This window comes from Haemaphysalis longicornis, unplaced genomic scaffold, assembly GCF_048455015.1.
Source record: "Haemaphysalis longicornis isolate Haplotype H1 unplaced genomic scaffold, Haemaphysalis longicornis Haplotype H1 scaffold_5, whole genome shotgun sequence".
Taxonomy (NCBI): domain Eukaryota; kingdom Metazoa; phylum Arthropoda; class Arachnida; order Ixodida; family Ixodidae; genus Haemaphysalis; species Haemaphysalis longicornis.
Window position 1 is genome coordinate 77,719,025 of NW_027526385.1, and position 20,225 is coordinate 77,739,249.

Sequence of the window (20,225 nt, forward strand, 5' to 3'; positions counted from 1 at the left end):
CGATTGCTCTCGCGCTTTGGCAACGTCACGAGCTACTCAACATGGCCACTCGCTGAAGCACGGGTCACCTGTCGCGATCGCGGTCCCAGCGCGCATCTTCAACCAGTTATGCCTGTAAGGACGACAGAGATTGTGCCACCTCTACCAGCCAACGCACAGCAGCCTGGCGTCACCAGGTCACTGCTGTACAACGGCTCGCGGTTCCAGGGTCAGCAGAAGAGCAAGGGTAACAGCTACGACGTCGAAGTTGTGCTTCAGGTGAGTAGGGCCCCGCCGGGCTGTTCTTTCAAACTCCCGACAAGACTTCGCTAACGCTGCACCACGTCTAAAGTGCGTTGCACCAGAAGGCGCGTGATCAGCAGCTGAGGTTGCAAGTTCGGGCGCGGGATCCGTGGCACCCCGGAAAAATCGCGAGGGTGCCAACGCCGGTTCAGTTCGTGGATGGCGTAATACACGATCCGGTTGAAATTGCTGGCACATGCACCCGTGGTTGCGACACTAGTGTCCTGCGTGCGTCGGTAGTTCACTTCTTTCAACAAAGCGCACTCGCAGTGCCCGCCAGGAGACATTTCGGGACGTTGGCACGGAATTGTGCCCTCCCAGGTGACGTCTTCGTTTCGTTCCCGCTGTTTGACGACGCGCGATAAGTGTACCTTTGGAGCGTGCTGTCGCGCAATCAGAGCTGATGAGATTGCTGAGTCGCCTGTTGTCGTCGGGGCAAGCCTTGGATAGCCTCGGCGCGTTTAGGATCTTCAGATGATTAGGACGGGGCGGCATGTGCTAAGACGTAAGCCCCTTGGATTAGGGACAACCTCTGGCGCCTTTAGGCATTATCGTAGCTTCAAACGCATCCCGTGGTTTCGTTTTTCAGTTTGTTGCTGAGGTCGGTGAAGCTGCGACGTTTGTCTGCCCGAGGTTGCTTTCCGCGTAAGGAACGTTTAGTGTCCTACAAGAATTCCTCTTGCGCTGTGGACGCGGTGTTAAGACGCCAACTTTGTGGCTGTTTTGACTTTGGTTCCGTGGTAGGTGGTGTCGGATTCAACCATTATCTGTTTTGGATACAATGACGCAAGACAACGTTTTTCATGTGATGGTGTTGTGTAAAGACAGTACACTCATTCATTCAAATGCAGCTACAGAATGAAGATGTGCAACTTTCTCAGAAGAATTCTAAATTGAAGGTGCATTAGCTCTGGTCGCAGGTGATGTTTTGCTAACACCTAAAGGGGCCAGCCACGCACAAGTTTGTTTTATTCTTAATGTTTGGTATTTTATGGTACCCTTGGCACTTGTCCACCAGCAATCGATGCTTTATTGACTGAGAAAATAATAATAAAAGCCAAAAATTCAGTTTCTCCACCACATTGCGTTCAGTTTTTCCACCATATTGCGTGTTATGTGTAGCAGCAGTCGTGTTAGAGGGAGGTACAGCATTGGAGAGTTGGCACGTTTGCTTCAAACAGCGTTCAAATGCTTGAACACAACAGGAAGCAGAACTGGATTAACAGGAGGCCATGCGAAAGTGGGCTTTATCATCAACATGTACGTGCTGTATTTTGTTACGGTTCACTGTAATCAGTTCGTGAAAAATTGGGTATAACGCGACAAACAGGGTCGCAAAAGTAATGCTGTCGTTGTGCCAATTGATCGATATCATGGCAGACATGCCCAGCTCGCCCAAAAATTGTCTACATGGTGTTGGGGCGTGCAGCATCCGCTGATGCAGTGCCTGATGCAAGGGCTTGCATGTTTACGGGTTTGTTCAGAACATCTACTGTTTCCAGCTATTCTTACTGCTATAAAGAAAATATGCCCTCAGTTGCAAGTAAATGCACTTTTAATTCGCACTTGCACTTGCAAAGGTACACGAGAAGCAAATGAAAGAAAGGTCAGTGGGAAATTTTGGAATAGGCAATCGCAACAGTGGAGGAGATACACTGGTGGGATTTGTGGAGAGAAATTACCCGCGGTTAATGAACACATTCTTCCTACAAACAAAGGAATAGGAAATGGACGCGGGAAAGTCCCGACGGTGCAACAAAAAATGAAATTGACTTCATTTTAAGTTACAAACCAGGTATCGTGCAAGACCGATGCTAAGTAAGATTTGGAGCAGCGATCACAGGATGGTTAAGGCTGAATCTTCAAAAAGAAAGAAGGAAACATCTGAAAAGTAGTAAAGCCAGCGTGGAGTCAGTCAGAGCAAGGATGCAAGAATATAAAATAGCCTTTCAAAAGAAATTCACACTTCTACACGAGTATAGTGTAGACAGGCTAGATGGCAACCTAACAACGGCAATCACAGAATCTGCAGCAGCTATGGGAGAAGTAACATGTAGGAAACAAACTGGGAAAATGAAGTAACTGATTGTAAAACGTCAGAACATAAAAGTGTCAAGTACGGTGGATTAAGTTGGATTGGCCGAGATCTCGAAATTGATTAAAAGAAGCAAAACAAACAACATTTGTGCATATAACATTGCAGTAATTGGAAAAACGCTTGAAATAGGAGGAAGCTTACAAGCAACTTAAAGGGAGCTACCTAGCCATTGACCAAGACAAGACGTACGCACTCAGAGACGAGCAGGGCAATGTTACACACGGCACGGACGAGATAATAAAGGTAGCAGAGCGATTCTTCACCAGGCTATATGCGAACGATGTTAAACCAGGGGGAACTACTAAACATACAGGCTGCATCTGCAAGCTTACAATCCCTGTGCAACCTGCATTTTATTTTATTGGCATCAGCCGATCGCAAAAACGTGTTGCAATTGGTCATAACCTTAGTGCAGGAGAGTTGATTCTGAGCCGCCTGCTTGTTGTGTTTTTCTCACAGTGTGGTTCATTCGAGTGAGTTTGCGTCACAATTGATACAAGTGTTATTTCGACGAACCGGTAATTTGTCTTCGAGACTCTTTTAATGGTTTTCCCGGAAGTCATGTTTCACGTACATATAAGGCTGTGAACACGGTAATGCGGCACGCAGAAAGTATGTTTGAGTGACTTCTGTGCCTCAATTTGTTATCAGCTAATTTGAGTTTCTTTCCTGTCCCAGTTTGTTTTTAACTTTATCGATTGCTAGTCCTCTAGCAGAATGCTCTATCGAGGCCCAGACAACTCGTCTTAAAGGAGCCATGAGAAGAAAATACAACTTCGTTTAATTTGAAAGAACTAGGATTCAGTATCTCACTCAGCTACATTACAGCCACGAAACATGTTTTATTAACGAAAAAAAGCAAGACGTATTCAAAAACATTCGAATTTTGCGCCACAGTGACGTGTTATGAGCAAGAATGACGTCATACGGACCAACAATAAAACAATTTTCAGTGCGTTAACTGCACGTTAGCATTCAAGTGATGCGGTGAAATGGAACTAGAGGTCCCATTCCAGACGTCCAGTCATGTGTCATTGCGACAGGTCAGTTAGGCGGTCGTCAATCGCATAAACAAGGTTCCGTGACGTCATAGAAAAGTTGCGGGAAATTGGCAAGGGGGTCGCGACTGCTTCACACGTTTTCTTTCATACCTCCGTTATTTGTTCGAAGATTGCGATGCTATTGGTATCATTGTTATCGGGACTAAGCAGTCTTTCTAATAAACCCAACTTGTATTTTGTCTTCATGGCTTCTTTAACCCGGTCATTGCCCTCTACTGTCCCTGTGCAGCACGTAGACGAAGCCAATTCGTACCTGTGTGGCTACCTGAAGATCAAGGGCCTCACGGAAGAGTACCCCACACTGACGACATTCTTCGACGGCGAGATTATCAGCGGCAAGTACCCGTTCCTCACGAGAAAATGGGACGCGGATGAGGAGGTCGACAAGAAGCACTGGGTACGTATGCATCTTTTGGCAAAGTCGCAGGCCGTTCACTCATTGGCACTTTCATAAACTATGAGCCCCAGTGTGCTATTTGCTGCTGCGGTGTATGATGGGGTAGATTGGCTGGCCGACACGATCTTGCCTTAACGTGCCACTAACATCGTCGTACAATCTCAGGTATTCTGAATAACAGGGTTCGTACAGGTCCTTGAAAACGCGTGTAATTGAAAATTGAGTTTTCAAGGGCCTTGAAAGTTAGCATTTTTTTTTTCTCCTTGAAAACCCTTGATTTCTTTAAGCAACAAAGAGAACCGATTACGTAAACGACTTTTCGTGGCTTATATCAGTGTGGCCCTGCACACTCCCCATCAAAAACATGCTTTTTACAATTTAAAGCCAGCTGGCGGGTGCAGTAGGGCTGCTTTATACAACAGCTTTTACAATTTAAAGTGAGCTTGTGAGCACAGGTGTGCTGCTTTACACACTGGCTCTTACGAAATGAAATCCCTGTATCGGACGAGGCAGAAATTACCATACGTCCCCTTCCAATTTTCCATATTCCGCTTTCTGCATTGCTTCATCCTGTTACTCATTTTACATATCTTCCTGTTGCTGTGCCCTGCCACAGCTATGCCTCACTACATTTCGAGAGCGAATAGTGCTGATACTCCTGGGTGGAATAAAAATGAGCGCAGATAAGCAAAACTCTGAATGTGAGAACACAGTGCATCTAGCTCCTAAGCTTTACTGGAATATTTTATTTTGACGGGTATGATGGCGGGCAGAGCCAGTGGAGTCGTCGATCCCCCATAATGAACGCAGAAATTTGGGGAATGAGAATGGCAGAGGTATTATGTTAGCCGCTATTCGAGGCTGTGTTTTATGAGCATTTGCAGAGCTCGAAAAAGTTGGGCGTGTCTTTTGTAAAGCTTCCTCGGTACTACTGCGGGTGAGGGTAAACTTGTCCACTTCCAAAGGGTGGAGCTATTCCAAAGAGATTTTTTTTAAATCATTTTTTTTTAGATGTAAAGGAGGAGACGTTTAGTGTGAAAAAATGGTAGTGAAACGTTAGTACACATGCTCCCCTGCACCCTTGAAAATGCCTTGGAAGGGCCTTGGAAGTCCTTGAATATCCTGAATTCTTGTCTCTGAATAAGCATTATTGACGCATGTAGCAACCAGGAGCAGTAGTCTGCTGTTAAATGCAAGGGGATTCAAAGTGGGTCAATATTTCAAGCACATTTTGTGGCATATTTTTGTTTTTCAACTTTGAGCATAAAAAACCGTTTTGTGGTTGCTTGCTGTCAACAAACACGGGCTCGTTAGTGTTGCAGTTCAAAAGGACTTGCTCTTTTGTATGTTTTCAATGAATTTTATGCAAACAAAGACAGGGCATAGAAAAATGTAGTTCAATAAAATTGCTACTTCAAGCACTACTTATGATGAATCATAGAAAAATTCCCGCATGAGGAATAACCTCTGTGTGTTCTACCCTCAGTTGTGCTATTAGCGTGTTCAAAACGAAGTTCACAAATGTTTGAGCTGAACTAGCATTTACTGTTTGTTTCCAACTTTTTTCTATGGGAATGGATGGTGTGGTTTGTTAATGACAATTTTCGAATTGGCTTTTAGTATTGCATTGATAATTGTATGATCGACTCATGTGCACAGACCCGTGAACCAGGACTTGGGAAAAGAATGGTTGTGAAGCTGTTGACAGAGTTGGTCAACAAAGAATTATGGCTTTGTGAAGTGTTTGCTAACTGAATCCGCAGTATTTTGTACACTAAGGAACAGACTCCACCAGCTACGTATTTCATCCTCTTTGAAGCTGTTGAGGTTGAAGTCCTTTACTCTTGGCCTGTCAGCACGGCTGTTATTTGATGCTTTTCCGGGCGCCTCACCCACCTTTGGCTCTGCTCCATGTGGGAACCACGAACTTGTGCCATCCTTTCGGGCGTACCGTTTTGTCCACAACGCTGTTTGCTGAGCGCACCATTTTTAGCTCAGCTGTACAATAATATGGCTTTTGGAGCAGCGATGACGCCAGTCTGCTGGCAGTAAACGATATTGTTGACCACTGTCACAGGCGTTGCGTGTATTTTGACCTCACCCTTCGTTGCCATTGTTTTTTGGTAATACTAATGCTGACGTTTTGTTTTGCAGAGCAAGTTTGGGTCGTTTGAAGATTACACCAAGACGTTCAACTCCGACAGCTTCAACTACACGAACCTGCGAGCGTCGGAAAACGTCTTCATGAGATGGAAGGTGAGGCTCCCACTGCTGTGTCCTACACCGTGTTATCGGGCTCGTTGCAATGTTGTTAATAGAAAAACTTGTCCGCAGTTGTTACGGTCACGTTCTAAAGGCGCAATTTTGACTCAATTCTGGGACACAGTTAAAACAGTGTGTCCTGGTAGTTCAAGCACAGCACTTGCCAAGGTGGCTCAGTGGCTAAGCCAAGGACACTGCAGATTTGATACGCGGCCGAGGTGGCTGCTTTTTTTCAGATGGAGGCGAAAAGCGAAAACAGCCGTCTTTCGAAATTTCGGCGCACGTTAAAAGATCCCCAGGTGGTCAAAATTACTCCGGAGCCCCCCACCGAGACGCTCCTCACAGCCCCAGTGTAGATTCAACGCATAAAACACCCAAACGATTTTAAAAGTTCAAGTGATGTGACCTTCGAAAATTTTTGAACCTTCTCAATATTTCAGGGAGGAAGGACCTAGGGGACTGTTACCAGCTCTTAGCAAGCAAACACACTGAAAAGTGGGCACAACACAAAGCAGACGTGTCTACAATTATCTGTCCACTGTTAGCCATCTGGTTAAGACCATGGCATCGCAGTGTAGTTGTGAAGCCTCTGAGAAGGAGTTGCTGCAAGGGAATGCGAAACTACGTGGGGTGCATATCTCATTCTTGTGATGCCAGGCAGTATGACCTAGTTGTAGGCAACATATTGAGGTTGACCCCTTTGGAGCTGTCCGTTGGGCATGTGACTGATTGTAGTTTGAAAGTGGCGTGCTGTGAACCAGTCCCAAAACACTGTGTTCCCTTCCCATATAATTAACAAGGCCTTGTTACTGTTCGGGTCTCAATAAATCACTTATGACGATAATTAGCAAGCAATATTATTGCATTTTAATCGAATGATTGGCAGTAAGTTCCCCCAGTTTTCATTTTTTAAAACCAAATAATTTTTTTCGATGCTGGGCAATTTTCTGAAGTGGCCTCCTTACGAGTGCACGCACTTGTATAGTGGTAGGTAGGCTGCTGGATTTCTCCAAGGAGTTTATGGTGACCGCTTTGTTGAAAAAGGCTCGTAAATCTCCTCAGCACCTGACAGCTGCCTATGAATACAACTCGCTTCATTGCCTCCGCGGAGCATCAGTTATCCTGGTGAGTGATGTTTCCAATGTTTGCAGGAGCATTTCTTAGTGCCGGACCACACGATCAAGGACATCAACGGGGCGTCCTTTGCGGGCTTCTACTACATCTGCTTCCAGAAGAAGTCCGCCACCATCGAGGGATACTATTACCACCGCAGCTCAGAATGGTACGCCGCGACGCACGTCTCTTACGGAGAGCTTGTGTAGCTCCGTATTTCTGTTTCCAAGTCAGCGCATGCCGAGCACTTCCTGTTATACTCAGCACACTCTAGTGGTTAGCATTTAAAGGGACACTGAAGTGATATGTAAACATTGCGGGATTACTAGCGCAAATTGTAGTCCGGAGTCCCCAGGCCATGTTTCGACCACTCTAGGCGCGTTTACGCGATTTTATTTAGTAGAAAAACTAATTCGAAAATGCTGTCTTCCTCTCTTTACGCTCGCCCATTTTCTGTGGCTTTTTCGTGTGACGTCAGGAGGGGATGAGCTGGCAATTGGCTGCGCTACTGCACGGCTCCCCGGCCGACAGAGTCAGTCGGCCCAGCGTTTCGTCCGCCGGCCGCCGGCGGGTCGTCGCAATCAAGGAGGTTAAAAAAAAAATTGCTTGGTCGCAATTCGTTCACTTAGTTGAAACGAAGCCAGGACACGTTTGTGAATGGAAGAATGTGCCTTTCTTTACTTGGTTTGTTTGTACACTGTATCTAGCTCCAAGTCAAGGTCGCTTCACACAAGCGCTGCACAAGCGCACATGCGCCGCTTCGCTGACTGGTACGCCAGTAGGAAAATATAAGGCCTCTTGAAGGCGGGAGAAGAGTCAGCGAAGTCAATATAGGTACTAAGGAAATAAAATCAACTGATATTTTTACCGTACAGCGTAAAACTAGGGCGCGGGAAGCACTTTTTTGCGCTGGGCGAACAAGCACAGCGGTCAGCAGCACGACTACGCATCTATCTGCGAACGCTTTTCCGTCTACGAAATGCAATTGCTAGACGTGAGCTACTGTGGAAACTCGGGCGACGCTTACTGCACGATCGCAGTACAACAAATAGTCACCTAAGCTGCTTGAAATGCCAAAACTAAATAAAAGTGTAAACCGGTTGTACAATATATACCCTATATTAACTAAGCCTCCGCGTCCCGCTCCGTGGCTCAGTTGTCTGGGGCGCTAGGTATGTCACCGCAGATGTTTTGCAAGTCACGAGTTCGAATCCCCGTGGGTACGTGCTTTTTTTTTTTGTAAGTTAACTTTTTTGTTTTCCGCCGATGTTTTCTATATTGAGTTCACCTTTTTTTGGGCTGCAACGTTCATGGCTCCACGAACTAGTTCACAAAACGCGCGCAGGCTGGCACTGGCGCGCTAGCGAGTTCTCGTTGGCGTGCTGTTGCCATAAGCACCGACTGCTTGCAGGCAGTGGGCACAGGCCAGAATGAACAGACCCTTGGCCTGGTGCGAACACGCTTTTTACGATACAGGCATGAGGGAGGCAAGCTCCAAATATGGGGGAAAAGCGCATGACATTTGGGCGTCTGCGGGTACGCGGAGGGCGTTCATGCACTGCGTAGGTCTCGGCTAGTGAATGCTACGACTACAAGCCGTCCTGGGAGGCTTATCTTGTGCATTTTACAGCCGACAACATGGCAGAAGCGCGGTACGATTATTACTGAGATATTGAGAATGCCCATCCAACAACGCCATTGGTTATGTTTTACAGAACCGAAACCGAAACTTGTTTGATTGCTGACCTTGGGCATCGTCCAATCACGGCGCCCCTCCTCCCAACGTCACAGCCTTAGTTGGTGCGGCCGCCGCAAACCGCGCATGGTAGTTTTTCTTCTTTCGCGCTTTGTAAAATAATTTCCGATTTGTCAACCGGATAAACGATGAAAAGTGTGCTAATTTGAGCCAGTCTACGCAGTGCAAGCAAAAACGGGAGCTTGACAAATTCACTTCAGTGTCCCTTTAAGACGGCCACAATCTTATTGTTTGGGGATAAAACGGGCTTGCTGTTTGTCTAGCAGTTTGCAGTGCAGACCCAGCAGGCCTACCTTTCTTTGTTTTTATTTCAGGGATTTTTTTTAAATGGAAAAATGCTCCCATTACTTTTGCGAGTAAGGGTGATTTAGTATCTTAGCGGTCAGTTTAGGTATGGACGGGCGCAGCCAAATCGTTCTGTTAAAGTTTTGCAGGGCACCAGAGGTGCCCAGCCTGCAATGACTTGGAAACAGAGTGTCACGTGTTGCATGCTGTGACTAATTAAAGCTCTAAAAAAGAAAAAGCCTGTGCGAACTATATCTACGTGCATGTACAATTGCATGCTCCCACCACTAACAAGCGTGTTTTCGTGTCGCGATTGTTTCCGTCATAGAAAGCCACTTTGCTGGCAACATAAACTGCAGTTTCTCCCGCAGTTTTCTGAAAGTGTACCCCTGCCTCAATGTTGTACACATCCCCCTTTCCCCTTTTTGCGGTTGTAACGAGGCAGTTGCCCTGAAATGTGGCTTTGCGTGGCTGTTGTAGAAATTACATTTGACGTTTCGGTTGTGTGGACTTGTGCAGCCATGCTTTCCAAGAAGGCTTGTAGCCTATCCTTGCGTGTTTTGCTTCAAACCCCCGATTTGTAACTTGAGGCTAGTATTCGCGTAACGTTCGCCTTAAAATGTGGCTGTGCGTGAATGTTCTTGAACTGCCATCTTGCGCTCTAGTTGCGCGGCCAGTAATTTGAATGAGGGCGTATGGAACTTTTTACTTGTCGGATTGAAACCGACAACTTTGCAATTTCTTAATCATATGATTGCCAGTATGCATGATAGTTGGCATTTTATATAGTAAAAGATGTGTAAACATGATAAAAATGTTTCAGCCTATATTGTGTTTTATTGGCAATTTCTTCGTTCTCGAGTACAGATAAAATAAAGTTGCATTGCGGCATGGTTGCCAGCATTCATCCCGGCGGCTCTGCAGCCTAAAAACAAGGTTTTAAATGTATCACGACATTGCTATCAAAACCACCTTGCGGTAAAATGTCTTCGCAGATGCTCTAGCTCTGTCACTTAGATTAGAGAACATATATACCCAACAAATTTTACCTGTCAGTCTCTTGAATCTGTGCCGAAAAATTTTGCGTACATTTAAGCATTGCTTTCGTCACTCTCTAGTGTGCGTATTATCGCGAACTGTGCCTAAGCGGAATCAAGTTATTTTTCACCAGCACACCGCAACGCGGTTTTGATCTGCATGTTCTTTGTATTAGTTTTGTATTTATTAGTGACAGCCAGCTTTTCCTTTTACAAGGGAATTTAAACCCGGAAATTATATACCGTAAAGTTCAGAAAGAACACCCACCCAAATTACAGAGATAGCAAGTGAGAAATACAGGATGGGCGATCGTTCGGGTCAGGTGCGAAAAACTAGAAAAAAGTGGTCGCACCGCCAATCAACACTGGAGAGATTTCAAGAAAAAATGCGAGATGGGCGAACTTTCGGCCCAAGTGCGGAAAGGACAAATAAGTGACCGCATCAGTACATGACTAGATGATTCGCGTTTATTTTGTTCACTCATCAGTGCTAACGTCGATTTTAGGGGGTGGGTGATCTTTCGTTTCTTTTAGTAAAATGAATATTTCACCCCTAAAAGGGGTGGGCGGTGTTTCGGGGGTGGGCATTCGCCCGGAACTTATGCAAGCCAGCCACCGGCATCCTTGATCGGAAATCAGGTGGTGCAGTATTTCCGAATTTTTTCCCGTATTTTTTCCCACTTTGGCTCGGTCACTCGATGACCACCCCATGCTCCCCTTCTCTCTCGCAGGTACCAGTCACTAACGCTACGGCACGTTCCCGAACACAGCATCCAAATCTACGAGTTCCGGTGAAGCCGATGCACCGCTGCCGTCCTTTTGCGCCGCTGTGACACGGCGGTCACTGCGAGCGGACTCGCGTCTCGGCCTGCCGCCGGGCTTAGGGGGCCGGCCCGGGCTCCGAAGCCTCGCCGGGGCTTCCACAGCGTCGACGACTCCCCCGTCCACTGTGCCATCGTCGCCGGTCGGGACCGCAAATCCTGAGAGACGCCCGCAAAAAACTGTGTGTGTGTGTGCGCGCGTGCTCGCCCGAGAGAAGCGGGGGTGGCGTCTTCTTCCTTCTAGTCCTGTCGCCACCGGCGTGCTGGCCTTGCCCAGCGGTGTCGACAAAGAGAAGCCAGTTGGTGGGCGATCCCCGCGTGTTGCGTCGCCTTCTTGCACTGCTCATAACCGGTTACCCCGAGATGTGGCGTTTTAACGCGTGGCTGTTGTAAAAGCGGCGTGTGTCTTCTCGGTTGCGTGAATTTGCGTGGCCACGTCAGCAAAGAAGGTTCGTGAGCTGATTTGTGCACCTTGCGTTCCAACCCCCAAGTTTGTAACTTGAGACTAGTGTTCTCGTGCCGGTTGCCTTGGAATGTTTGTGTGGAAGTTATAGACCCGGTTTTTTGGTGTTCTGGTTGTGCAGCTACGAATTGACGACCAACTGCACTGAAATCTCTCCTCAGCCGGATGAATTTTCGACCGGCAGGAGACACTATTATCAAATCAACTGTTCCGGTGTTTCGCCAAATAGCCTCATGAAAGGCCTTGTTTGACGGCATTTGAAGCGTTCGAAATAACCCTGTAACAGACAAGGTGGCACGCAAGCTCTGAAGTATAACTGCATTCCGGGTGATCTCTGCTGGGTGCATTTCTACTGCAGCTGCTTTTTCCCCGAGTGGTTGGCTGGCTGCTGCTTCATTTCTCTAATGGCTGCAGTTTTTCTATTTTGGTTTTGAGATTGTGAATCTTAGCTCTCATATTTCGTACCTTGCAGTGTTTTTATTCAAGAGGCCAAGATTTTCACTGCAGTTGGCCGTCAAAAGGGCTTCAAAAACGACTGCTTGTGCTTGCCTGAAGGAGACCGACAGCTGAAATTTCTTGATCGTATGCTCGCTAGTGCGTATGAAAGCCTGCGGTTTATGTAGAGAGAATTATGTAAAGGAACCCGGTAACCTAAAGGGAATAATTCTAATCGGGCACCAATTGTTGTGGAAATTGAAAGGTGGCGACGTTGAGTGTCTTAACTGCCCACTACGGAGGTAGGTGCATCACGTAACAAGGAAACTTTTTATCCAGCTGAAACTTGTGTGTAATATGCCGAAAATGTGCGCAGGTATGTTTTGGGGGGATTAATAATGACTTCTTTATTTCAAGCTTTTTCAGGTCAAAAGCATTCAAACACTTCTGCCATGATATTCAAGCACTAGGCATGGCTAGCTATCTCCATTTTCAACGTTTTTTTCCAACAGCACACTTGTTTGAGCTCAACTTTTGGACGACGATCACATTCTGTGGTCTTTTTATTTTCCCCGGTTATTTATGTCCCGTAACAATAGCTTTTAGCTCGAATAACGAATAACCAGTTTTTCTTTTTGCATTTACTTGTAGAGCCCTCTATCAGCATAAAATGAAACTGCGTTTCACAGGCCAGGTCAGGAGCAAAACGTTGCACATTAAAAAGTGCGCCACTGTTTTTACTTTAACTCACGCTTTTATTAGTGTTTCGGTATTTTCCTGCGCAAATGAATGCGTTGCAGTGTGATTTGGTGACGTGACATCATTCCTTCTGGTGGCCTACGTAACATCAGTGGAGCCAAAAAATTGTGGTTTTACGTTTGATGACATTTCCAGCCAAACAAGTTCACAACATATTTTAGGCGATGCCCTCTCACTTGGGCCAGAGCGAACATACCCGACAAATTTCAGTCGCCGGTCCCGTTAATATTTTTTGTTTTATCTCTTACGTGCTTTGGGAGCTTGTTTTGTATGGCATACGCTGCTTCTGCGTGCTTGCTAGGGTGGCGCAACTACAGAAAATTGTAAACTGAGCAAATGCCGCAGCAAATGTGTTGCCATTCAGGTTTCTGGATGTGCTAAGGTGTGGCAAAAAACTGTCGCATTTAATGTTTTAACAATGCAACCAGCCGAATGTTTCAGTTGGGTCAGTATGGTTCACATCGAGTGGTATGTCATTCTGTTGACCGATAAAGTTTTAATTATTACGACAACATGAGGCCTCTGCTAGGCCAAGAGAAGCGCCCAAAGTTGTGCAAATTGTTTGTATTTGGTAATTAGTTGCGCTGGCCTTTGTCCAGAATTGCTCCGGTTTCAGAATGATATTGTCATTTTTGCGTATGGATTTTTAGAAACATTTTAGAATTGCATCATAAAAAGTGCATCTCTTTAAAGGAGTACTGACACCAAATTTTGACGCCTAAAAAATGATATAATTGGCTTCAGTTGTTTGTACAGATGCCCCACAGAAATTTTTGCAGCGATCCGAGGCCGGAATCACATCTAAAATTGATTTTGATTGTCTAGGCCGCGAGCTTCCACAAATCGGCAGCACTAGTGAAATCGCTTTCGGCATGACGAAACATCGGCCTGCGTGTCTGGCCGGTCCAGGGGGACGTCATATAGTCATTTTCGGAACCGGAAACGATATCCTGCGCTGCTGTTGTCGGTGGTATTCGTTTGGGCAGGGGACGTGGGCGTAGCTGTGTGAGCAATGCTTGTAAACGTTGCGTGTTCGACGTCTTTGCTTTTCAGTTCGTGGCCGGCGCATGGTGTTCCCTTGCACTGGTGCCGAAAACTGCGCGGTGCCGGCACCGCGCCATGCGCGATGTCGACGGGCGACGCGGCGGTGCGCGTCGCCGAGCTCGCCCAAGTTGTGCTATGGCAAGCTCGCGGTATGCGAAGTACTGCTCGTGGAAGCCTGTCCGAGCAAATCGACGACGACGCCAAGATGCATTATTTTCCACGCGACGACATGCAGCGCTTAACGTGGACTGAGTTCGTGCGCGGCGGCGGCCGCAAGAACTGTCGCCCAAGCCAGCGGGCTCGGGGTTGCACGGGTCACCTTGGGTGTTGGGAACTCTAGGCTTAGTATCGTGGCGGCTATTTGATCGCTGGTATCTGTACAACTGCGAATGACCATCTCTTGCACAACTTTTCACCACACTATCATCCCCTTTTTCGCATATGGAGCTTTATTTTGGCAATAATTTCCGTTTGAGCGATCGGTGTCCAAGACATCTGCCGTGGCCTGTTTTGATTCTAGCGCGCAGGTGGCGCCATCTTTCGGCCGCTCGCCGCACCGCGGTGCCGGCAGTGCTGGGTCGGAGCGCCGAACCTCCTCTGCCGGTCAGCGTAGGCTTACCATCGCGGCAAATATCTGAACGCCACTTTTAAATTCAGCGCTGATAACAACCCCAAGCACAATTTTTCAACACACTAACATCTACTTTCTCGCATGTGGAACTTCTTTTTCGCGATCAGATTGATGATAAGAGTGGCGACAAGCTGTTGCTATCACGGTCTGCGCCGGTTCGAGCCGCAGTGATATTAAAAAACGTACGACGGCGAAGACATCGCCGGCCGAATCGCCTGGCCAAATAAAGTTGTTCTGTCTGTCGGGTGGCAGCGACTCATCCGAGTCTGACGATTCAGACGACATGTCGACTGCGTGGGCGAGTGCGGACCATGTTCAATCGTAGCAGACGATGCGGCGAACGCATGGAGGAAAGAAAAACGTCCCTGATGTCACGGGTGAGACCGTGACGTAAGGCTGGCCCGCTTGCAGGCTGACCTTTGAACGGCCATTTTCCCGCGCGGCGACCAAATTTGAAATTGGTTGCAATAAACGTGCTATAATTCTGTGTTGGCGGCTGGCGGCTTTCGGTTCAATTTTCGTAATTACTGGGCCAATAGGTATTCTTTACAGCATAAAAACTGAAAGCGAGAAATTTCGTGTCAGTACTCCTTTATTAAGGTTTGACAACGAGCACCTTGTTTTCAAGGGGGCCATGAAGACAAAATACAAGTTTGCTTTATTAAAACGTTTGCTTTGATAGTGGTGGCACCAATCGTATCGCAAACTTTGAACAAATAATGCAGATATCAAGGGAAAACAGACGAACCAGTGTACTGGGACCTCTAGTTCTGTTTGATTGTGCCACTTGAAGGCTAACACGTAGTAGGGAATGCACAAATAATTGTTTTTGTTATTGTTTTTGACGTAATGCTAGCCCATATTACGACACTCCTGCGCATGACATGTTGCTGAAGTGCGAAATTTGGAAGTTTTGAATATGCCTTGCGTTCTTTTCAGCTAAAAAAATGGTCTTTCGGGCATAGTTTAAAAGAGGTTAGTGAGTTGGGCAAAGTAGTGTTTTGTCTTCAGGACCCCTTTCAAAATTTGTTCTCTGGATCTTGTTCAGCTGAAAGATTGCGAGCATTGTGAAGAGTGCCTCGTGTAATTTATAAATTGCACTCCGTTGTGTTGGTTGGTGTTGCGCGGTCCGCTTATAATGACGATAATTGCACACGTTTTTGTAGGGGGCTGTCACACGTGTTCAGAAACCAGGAACAAATTGCCGTGTTCGCAGAGACGAAATTACATATTGTGCTACACTCTACAGCACACATTTTCTGCACCTCTGCCACTTTCGAATCATTTCCGCTTGTTCGAAATAGCATTCCGGTTGTGTCGATTCATCTGAATGCACAAAAAAGTGAAATGCTGTGTGCCGAAAAGCAAGTTTTTGCTGTGTCGTGAGACAGGGGGAAATGGTTTATCCGACACACCAACCTGCCCCGGAAGTTTTTTTAACGATGCGTATTTTTCTCAAGCTCGCGAAAGGAGGCGTGCATCATTCGCAGCTGTGAACTGGACTTCTGCAGTGCAAGACGCCGCGACGCCGGTGGGAACCTCACAATAGTGTACCTTGAGAAGAAGCAGTCACCCAGTGGGGGAGAGGAGGGCTTTCCTTTGTACAGTAATTTATACGCGTGCGCGCAAACTCGTCTTGCATGACTGTGCATTGCGACAAAGTGGCTTCCTGGAGACGTTTCGTTGACGGAGAACCCAATAAAATATTTTCGGTCGTTCACGGCCTGCGTCACTTTTTTTTGCGTTTTCTCGTCGCCCCTGGCTGAGGTGCGGGTGATTTGTGTAATTGTAGACTTGCGTTCTGGGTCCGTGACCTGTCTTGGCTTGGATAGGAGCTTCAAGCCAAACTTTGCCAGGTAGTACTTGTGCTATGTCATACACCAATGTGTAAAAGTGATTACTGGATGATATCAGGTTCTCATTCTAATGCAAGCACAATTTTTGCAGGAGCCATATGGAGGATGCAGATTTAGCTGAAGCCACCAGGCAAGAAAAGCATCACGTGCAAGATTATCGGTGCAGGCTCTCCCTATAAGTCTTTAAAACTTACTTTTTTTTTACAATGCGAGCTTGTTTATTCAGCAAAACACAGACATGAAAAAAGTACTAGCGAGCAAACACGAGCCCGCTAGTGCACCCACCGCGGTGGCCAGTGGCTAAGGCGCGATTCTGAGCCCATGGACGCGGGTTCGATTCCCGGCCATGGTGGCCGCTTTTCTGATGGAGACGAAAAGCAAAACCACCTGCGTGTACGAGATTTCGGCGCACGTTAAAGATCCCCAGGTGGTAAAAACTGATTTGGAGCCCTCTGCTACGGTGCACGTCATCGCCTGCATTGCGTCAGCACGTTAAACCCTACAGTCAAATCAAAATCCAAGACCACTATTGCAGAACACGGGACCTCTTGGCTTCAAGAGGCCACATGGCTTCACTCTGAGCGGCTTCAGATGGTAGGCAAATTCTGAACACATTTTCTGGATGCTTTACTGAAAGCCTTGTTTTGTTTCGTGTAGGATTTTCTGACATTCATAAACTACCATGGTTTGAGATTTCAATATTTTAGCCAGTACTTTTATTCATTGTTCAGTGCAACCTTCGTGGATCGAAACTGTCGGGATTATTGTTTTTGTAAAGAGACCAATTTTTTGAAATTTCACTTTCGCCGGCAGAAACCTCAAACACAGGTGCAACTCATTTTGCGCACTGCCAACTTTATGTGATATGCTTATGCAACATTGTAATAGTCTCTTAAGTGGCCCATAAAATGAAAAGACTGCCATCTACAAAACGCGGTAGCTAAATTTACGGCACTCAATTTTTTGTTGGACGCAGACAGTCGGCAAAAAATTCCAGTTGGCTGCAAATGCGCGTATGTGCCAACCTGACGTCCCGATTACCCATGACAGACTGTGTGGATCCATTAGTGCATGCCTTAGAAATAATACTACTAGGCCTGCCCAGTGGGAAAGGGATACACGTGTACGTGACAGTGCAATGGTGGGCGTAACGTTATTCTTTAAGGTGCAACGTTGTAAACCCATACTCTCAGCTTGATGTACAATTAATTTGACATTGCTTGGCAGGTCACTAAAATCAATGTTAGGGCTACCTAATGTTAAGCCTAATATAGGCCTGACAAGGCAGAAAGCAACGGCGGCAAGCCACGGCAGCTTTTATAGTCACTGTAACGGAGACAAGAAACACAATGCGATGATGGTGACAGGACACATTTTCAGCGATCTTTGCACTCCTTTTTGGCACCCCGCTGCCCTCAACCGGCAGAACAACAGTCACTGGCGAGCCAGGGCATTCTGTGCAGCACGCCACTGTACTCCCTGCCGTTGCCCCGGCCACTTTTGCCTTGTTTAGTGCCCAGGAACATAGCTGCACACATAATGCCAGCACAGCTATTGAATAATTAGGCACTAACTGTTATGTATTTACAGCATCATAAGTGTTTAAGGGGTCTTGTTCTTCATGGTTACGTTTTCTGCTGCCTGCTTGTTCCAGCCTTCGGAGTTGAACTTCAACTGAGGTAGTGGCGAGATTTCAGCAACTGCACGCACACAGATTAGCAGTCTTTAAAAGAGCTTGAAAAGGCAAAGTTTTGCCTCTCAAATTCAGAGAATCCTGTCAAAGTAATCAGGCCAAAGAAACGTTCATTATCCTTGCAGCTAGTTAAGAACCTGCCTTTTTCAAGACAATTTTTGGGTAAAGGGAAGGTTCACCTGACAGTGAACGCTCTCGCCTACTACTCTGTGGGCAGAAGGGGGAAAAGAGGAGACTGCTGCGTACAATGCAGTCAGTGTTGCTGCAAACGATCTCGAGCGCTCCACCTTAACGTGTGGCAGCAAAGGACATTTCCCACCTGTCTGTATTGTGGAGATGTCGTTCCCTTGCGAATACGAGCCTTCACTTCCTGTAGGCTCCCAGCACCATCTACTTGTTCACTTCGCTTTTTTTTTTTGTTTCAAGAAACTGCCAGAAGAGCCCTATTGTTCGACCTCAGTAACTGTAGAATCGCAGGTTTTGGTGTGGCCGGCTTAGGTTTGGGCCTTATAAGTGACGAAATTTTTGCAAGACCTGTGATTTCTTTTACCGTAAAATAGCCTCTTGGCTCAATTCTATGCATTCTTCACATAAAAAAAACGATTACCTTTTGAGTGTCGGAGGGCAAGGCATATATCTACGTATTTAGCATTCTGCACCACACTTGAAGAACTTGGCTTGTACCCTTCTCGGAGAGGATTAAAGCGTGCAAATATCAGAAAAAGGCGAGTAGAAGATGGCGGTTCGGACTCACCTGCAACAATTATCAGGCACTGTATATCTCAATACTCGCCGGCAGGTCTCTAGCAGTCGTGCTTAGCTGCATTCTTTTCCATACCTTTTTCTGAAGGTCCTTTTTAGTTACGAAATTACGAGACATGCCCAACCAGTACTTCGCTTAAACTCCCGCCAAGTCAATGTCCATCCTGCCATATCAAGCTCGCAAACACCTGCAACGCGTCATCACGTGGCGCCTCAGCTCGCTTATAATGATGCAATGCTTGCAGCAAGCTATCAGAACTGGGCTATGCTTGGCCTGTAATAGACGCATTCCTTCAAATGCCCCTGAAATAAAGTACTTTTCTATTTGCAGAACCTTTAATAGGTTCATTAGATGTAAACCACCTTACAGCTCACCTATTGTCCGGGTACAGGGCCCTTTTAGCCACTTTGGTAGCACCATTGTTCATTATGTAGTTGCTGTTCACAGTTGCTTGTGTGAACGAACACCACTACTTGCATTGGGAAAACAAGAACTGCGCTGAAGCGAAAACTTTCATCACTGCACCCTCAATTGCAGCCAATAAGTGCACAAGTACTGCAAACGCGAAGAGAGCATTACCATGTATGCATCAATTGAACTTGTGCAGTGAAAAAGTATCACAGCTAACCGTTAACCTTTTCATGGAGCCTTCGTAGTGAACAGGAACAAGGTTGTAAGAATAGTCCATTTTACCGCAAACAACTTTATGCATGCCAGAAGAGTTGCATCGAGCGACATTTCAATACATATGCCACAGAATGAAAACAGCTGCCATATAAAAGTGGCAGACAATTCAGTCAAATGTTTATGGGATAAGTGCACAAGCACTGCAAACGAGAAGAGAGCATTACCATGTATGCGTCAATTGAACTTGTGTAGTGAAAGAGTATCACAGCTAACCTTTACCCTTTTCATGCAGCCTTCGTAGTGAACAGGAACAAGGTTGCAAGAATAGTCCCTATTACCGCAAACAACTTTATGCGTGCTAGAAGAGTCGCATCGAGCGACATTTCAATAACACATGCCAAAGAATGAAAACAGCTGCCATATAAAAGTGGCAGGGAATTCAGTCAAATGTTTATGGGTTGTATACGTTTTATTTGCACATGACATACATGCTCATCAAGTACAAGTACATAAATACATTTCATTACAGGCATGCATCGGAATGCAATGGGGGTAAAACAAAAAGAAGGTAAGGCGTTGTGACGATGTCATAGGAGGAAACAGTGGAGGACACCCAACAGCCCGACCACAACATGCAGCTTCACTAACAACATGGCCATCAGCACTAGTTGTAGGAACACCATGAAAAAGTGTAACAAAATGAACGCGGCTCAAATAAACCTTTCGAAAAGCCAACCGGGGGTCATCTTAAGTTGCTGGCCTCATCAGATTTTGCCATAAACAGCCAGGGTGACAATAAAATTTCACCAGTAATGACTACTTGTGTAAAATATCAACCGGTG

General features: G+C 46.3%; 1 protein-coding gene across 1 annotated transcript; it reads left to right on the forward strand.

Moving 5' to 3' along the window:
* The first annotated feature begins 15 nt into the window (after window positions 1-15).
* Window positions 16-16,166, forward strand: LOC144138481 (glucose-induced degradation protein 4 homolog). Its single transcript, XM_077670774.1, has 5 exons — window positions 16-258; window positions 3,671-3,838; window positions 5,993-6,094; window positions 7,252-7,382; window positions 11,023-16,166. Exons 1-5 carry the CDS (start codon window positions 109-111, stop codon window positions 11,084-11,086), a joined length of 615 nt encoding a protein of 204 aa, XP_077526900.1. The 5' UTR covers window positions 16-108; the 3' UTR covers window positions 11,087-16,166.
* The last annotated feature ends 4,059 nt before the right edge of the window (window positions 16,167-20,225 follow it).

What these genes read in the sequence shown, in the direction of transcription:
- LOC144138481 (XM_077670774.1), top strand. Translation starts at nt 109, where the DNA reads ATGCCTGTAAGGACGACAGAGATTGTGCCACCTCTACCAGCCAACGCA. An exon ending in AGGTCGACAAGAAGCACTGG is followed by an intron (nt 3,839 to 5,992) that starts GTACGTATGCAT and finishes TTTGTTTTGCAG; the next exon opens with AGCAAGTTTGGGTCGTTTGA. An exon ending in TACCACCGCAGCTCAGAATG is followed by an intron (nt 7,383 to 11,022) that starts GTACGCCGCGAC and finishes TCTCTCTCGCAG; the next exon opens with GTACCAGTCACTAACGCTAC.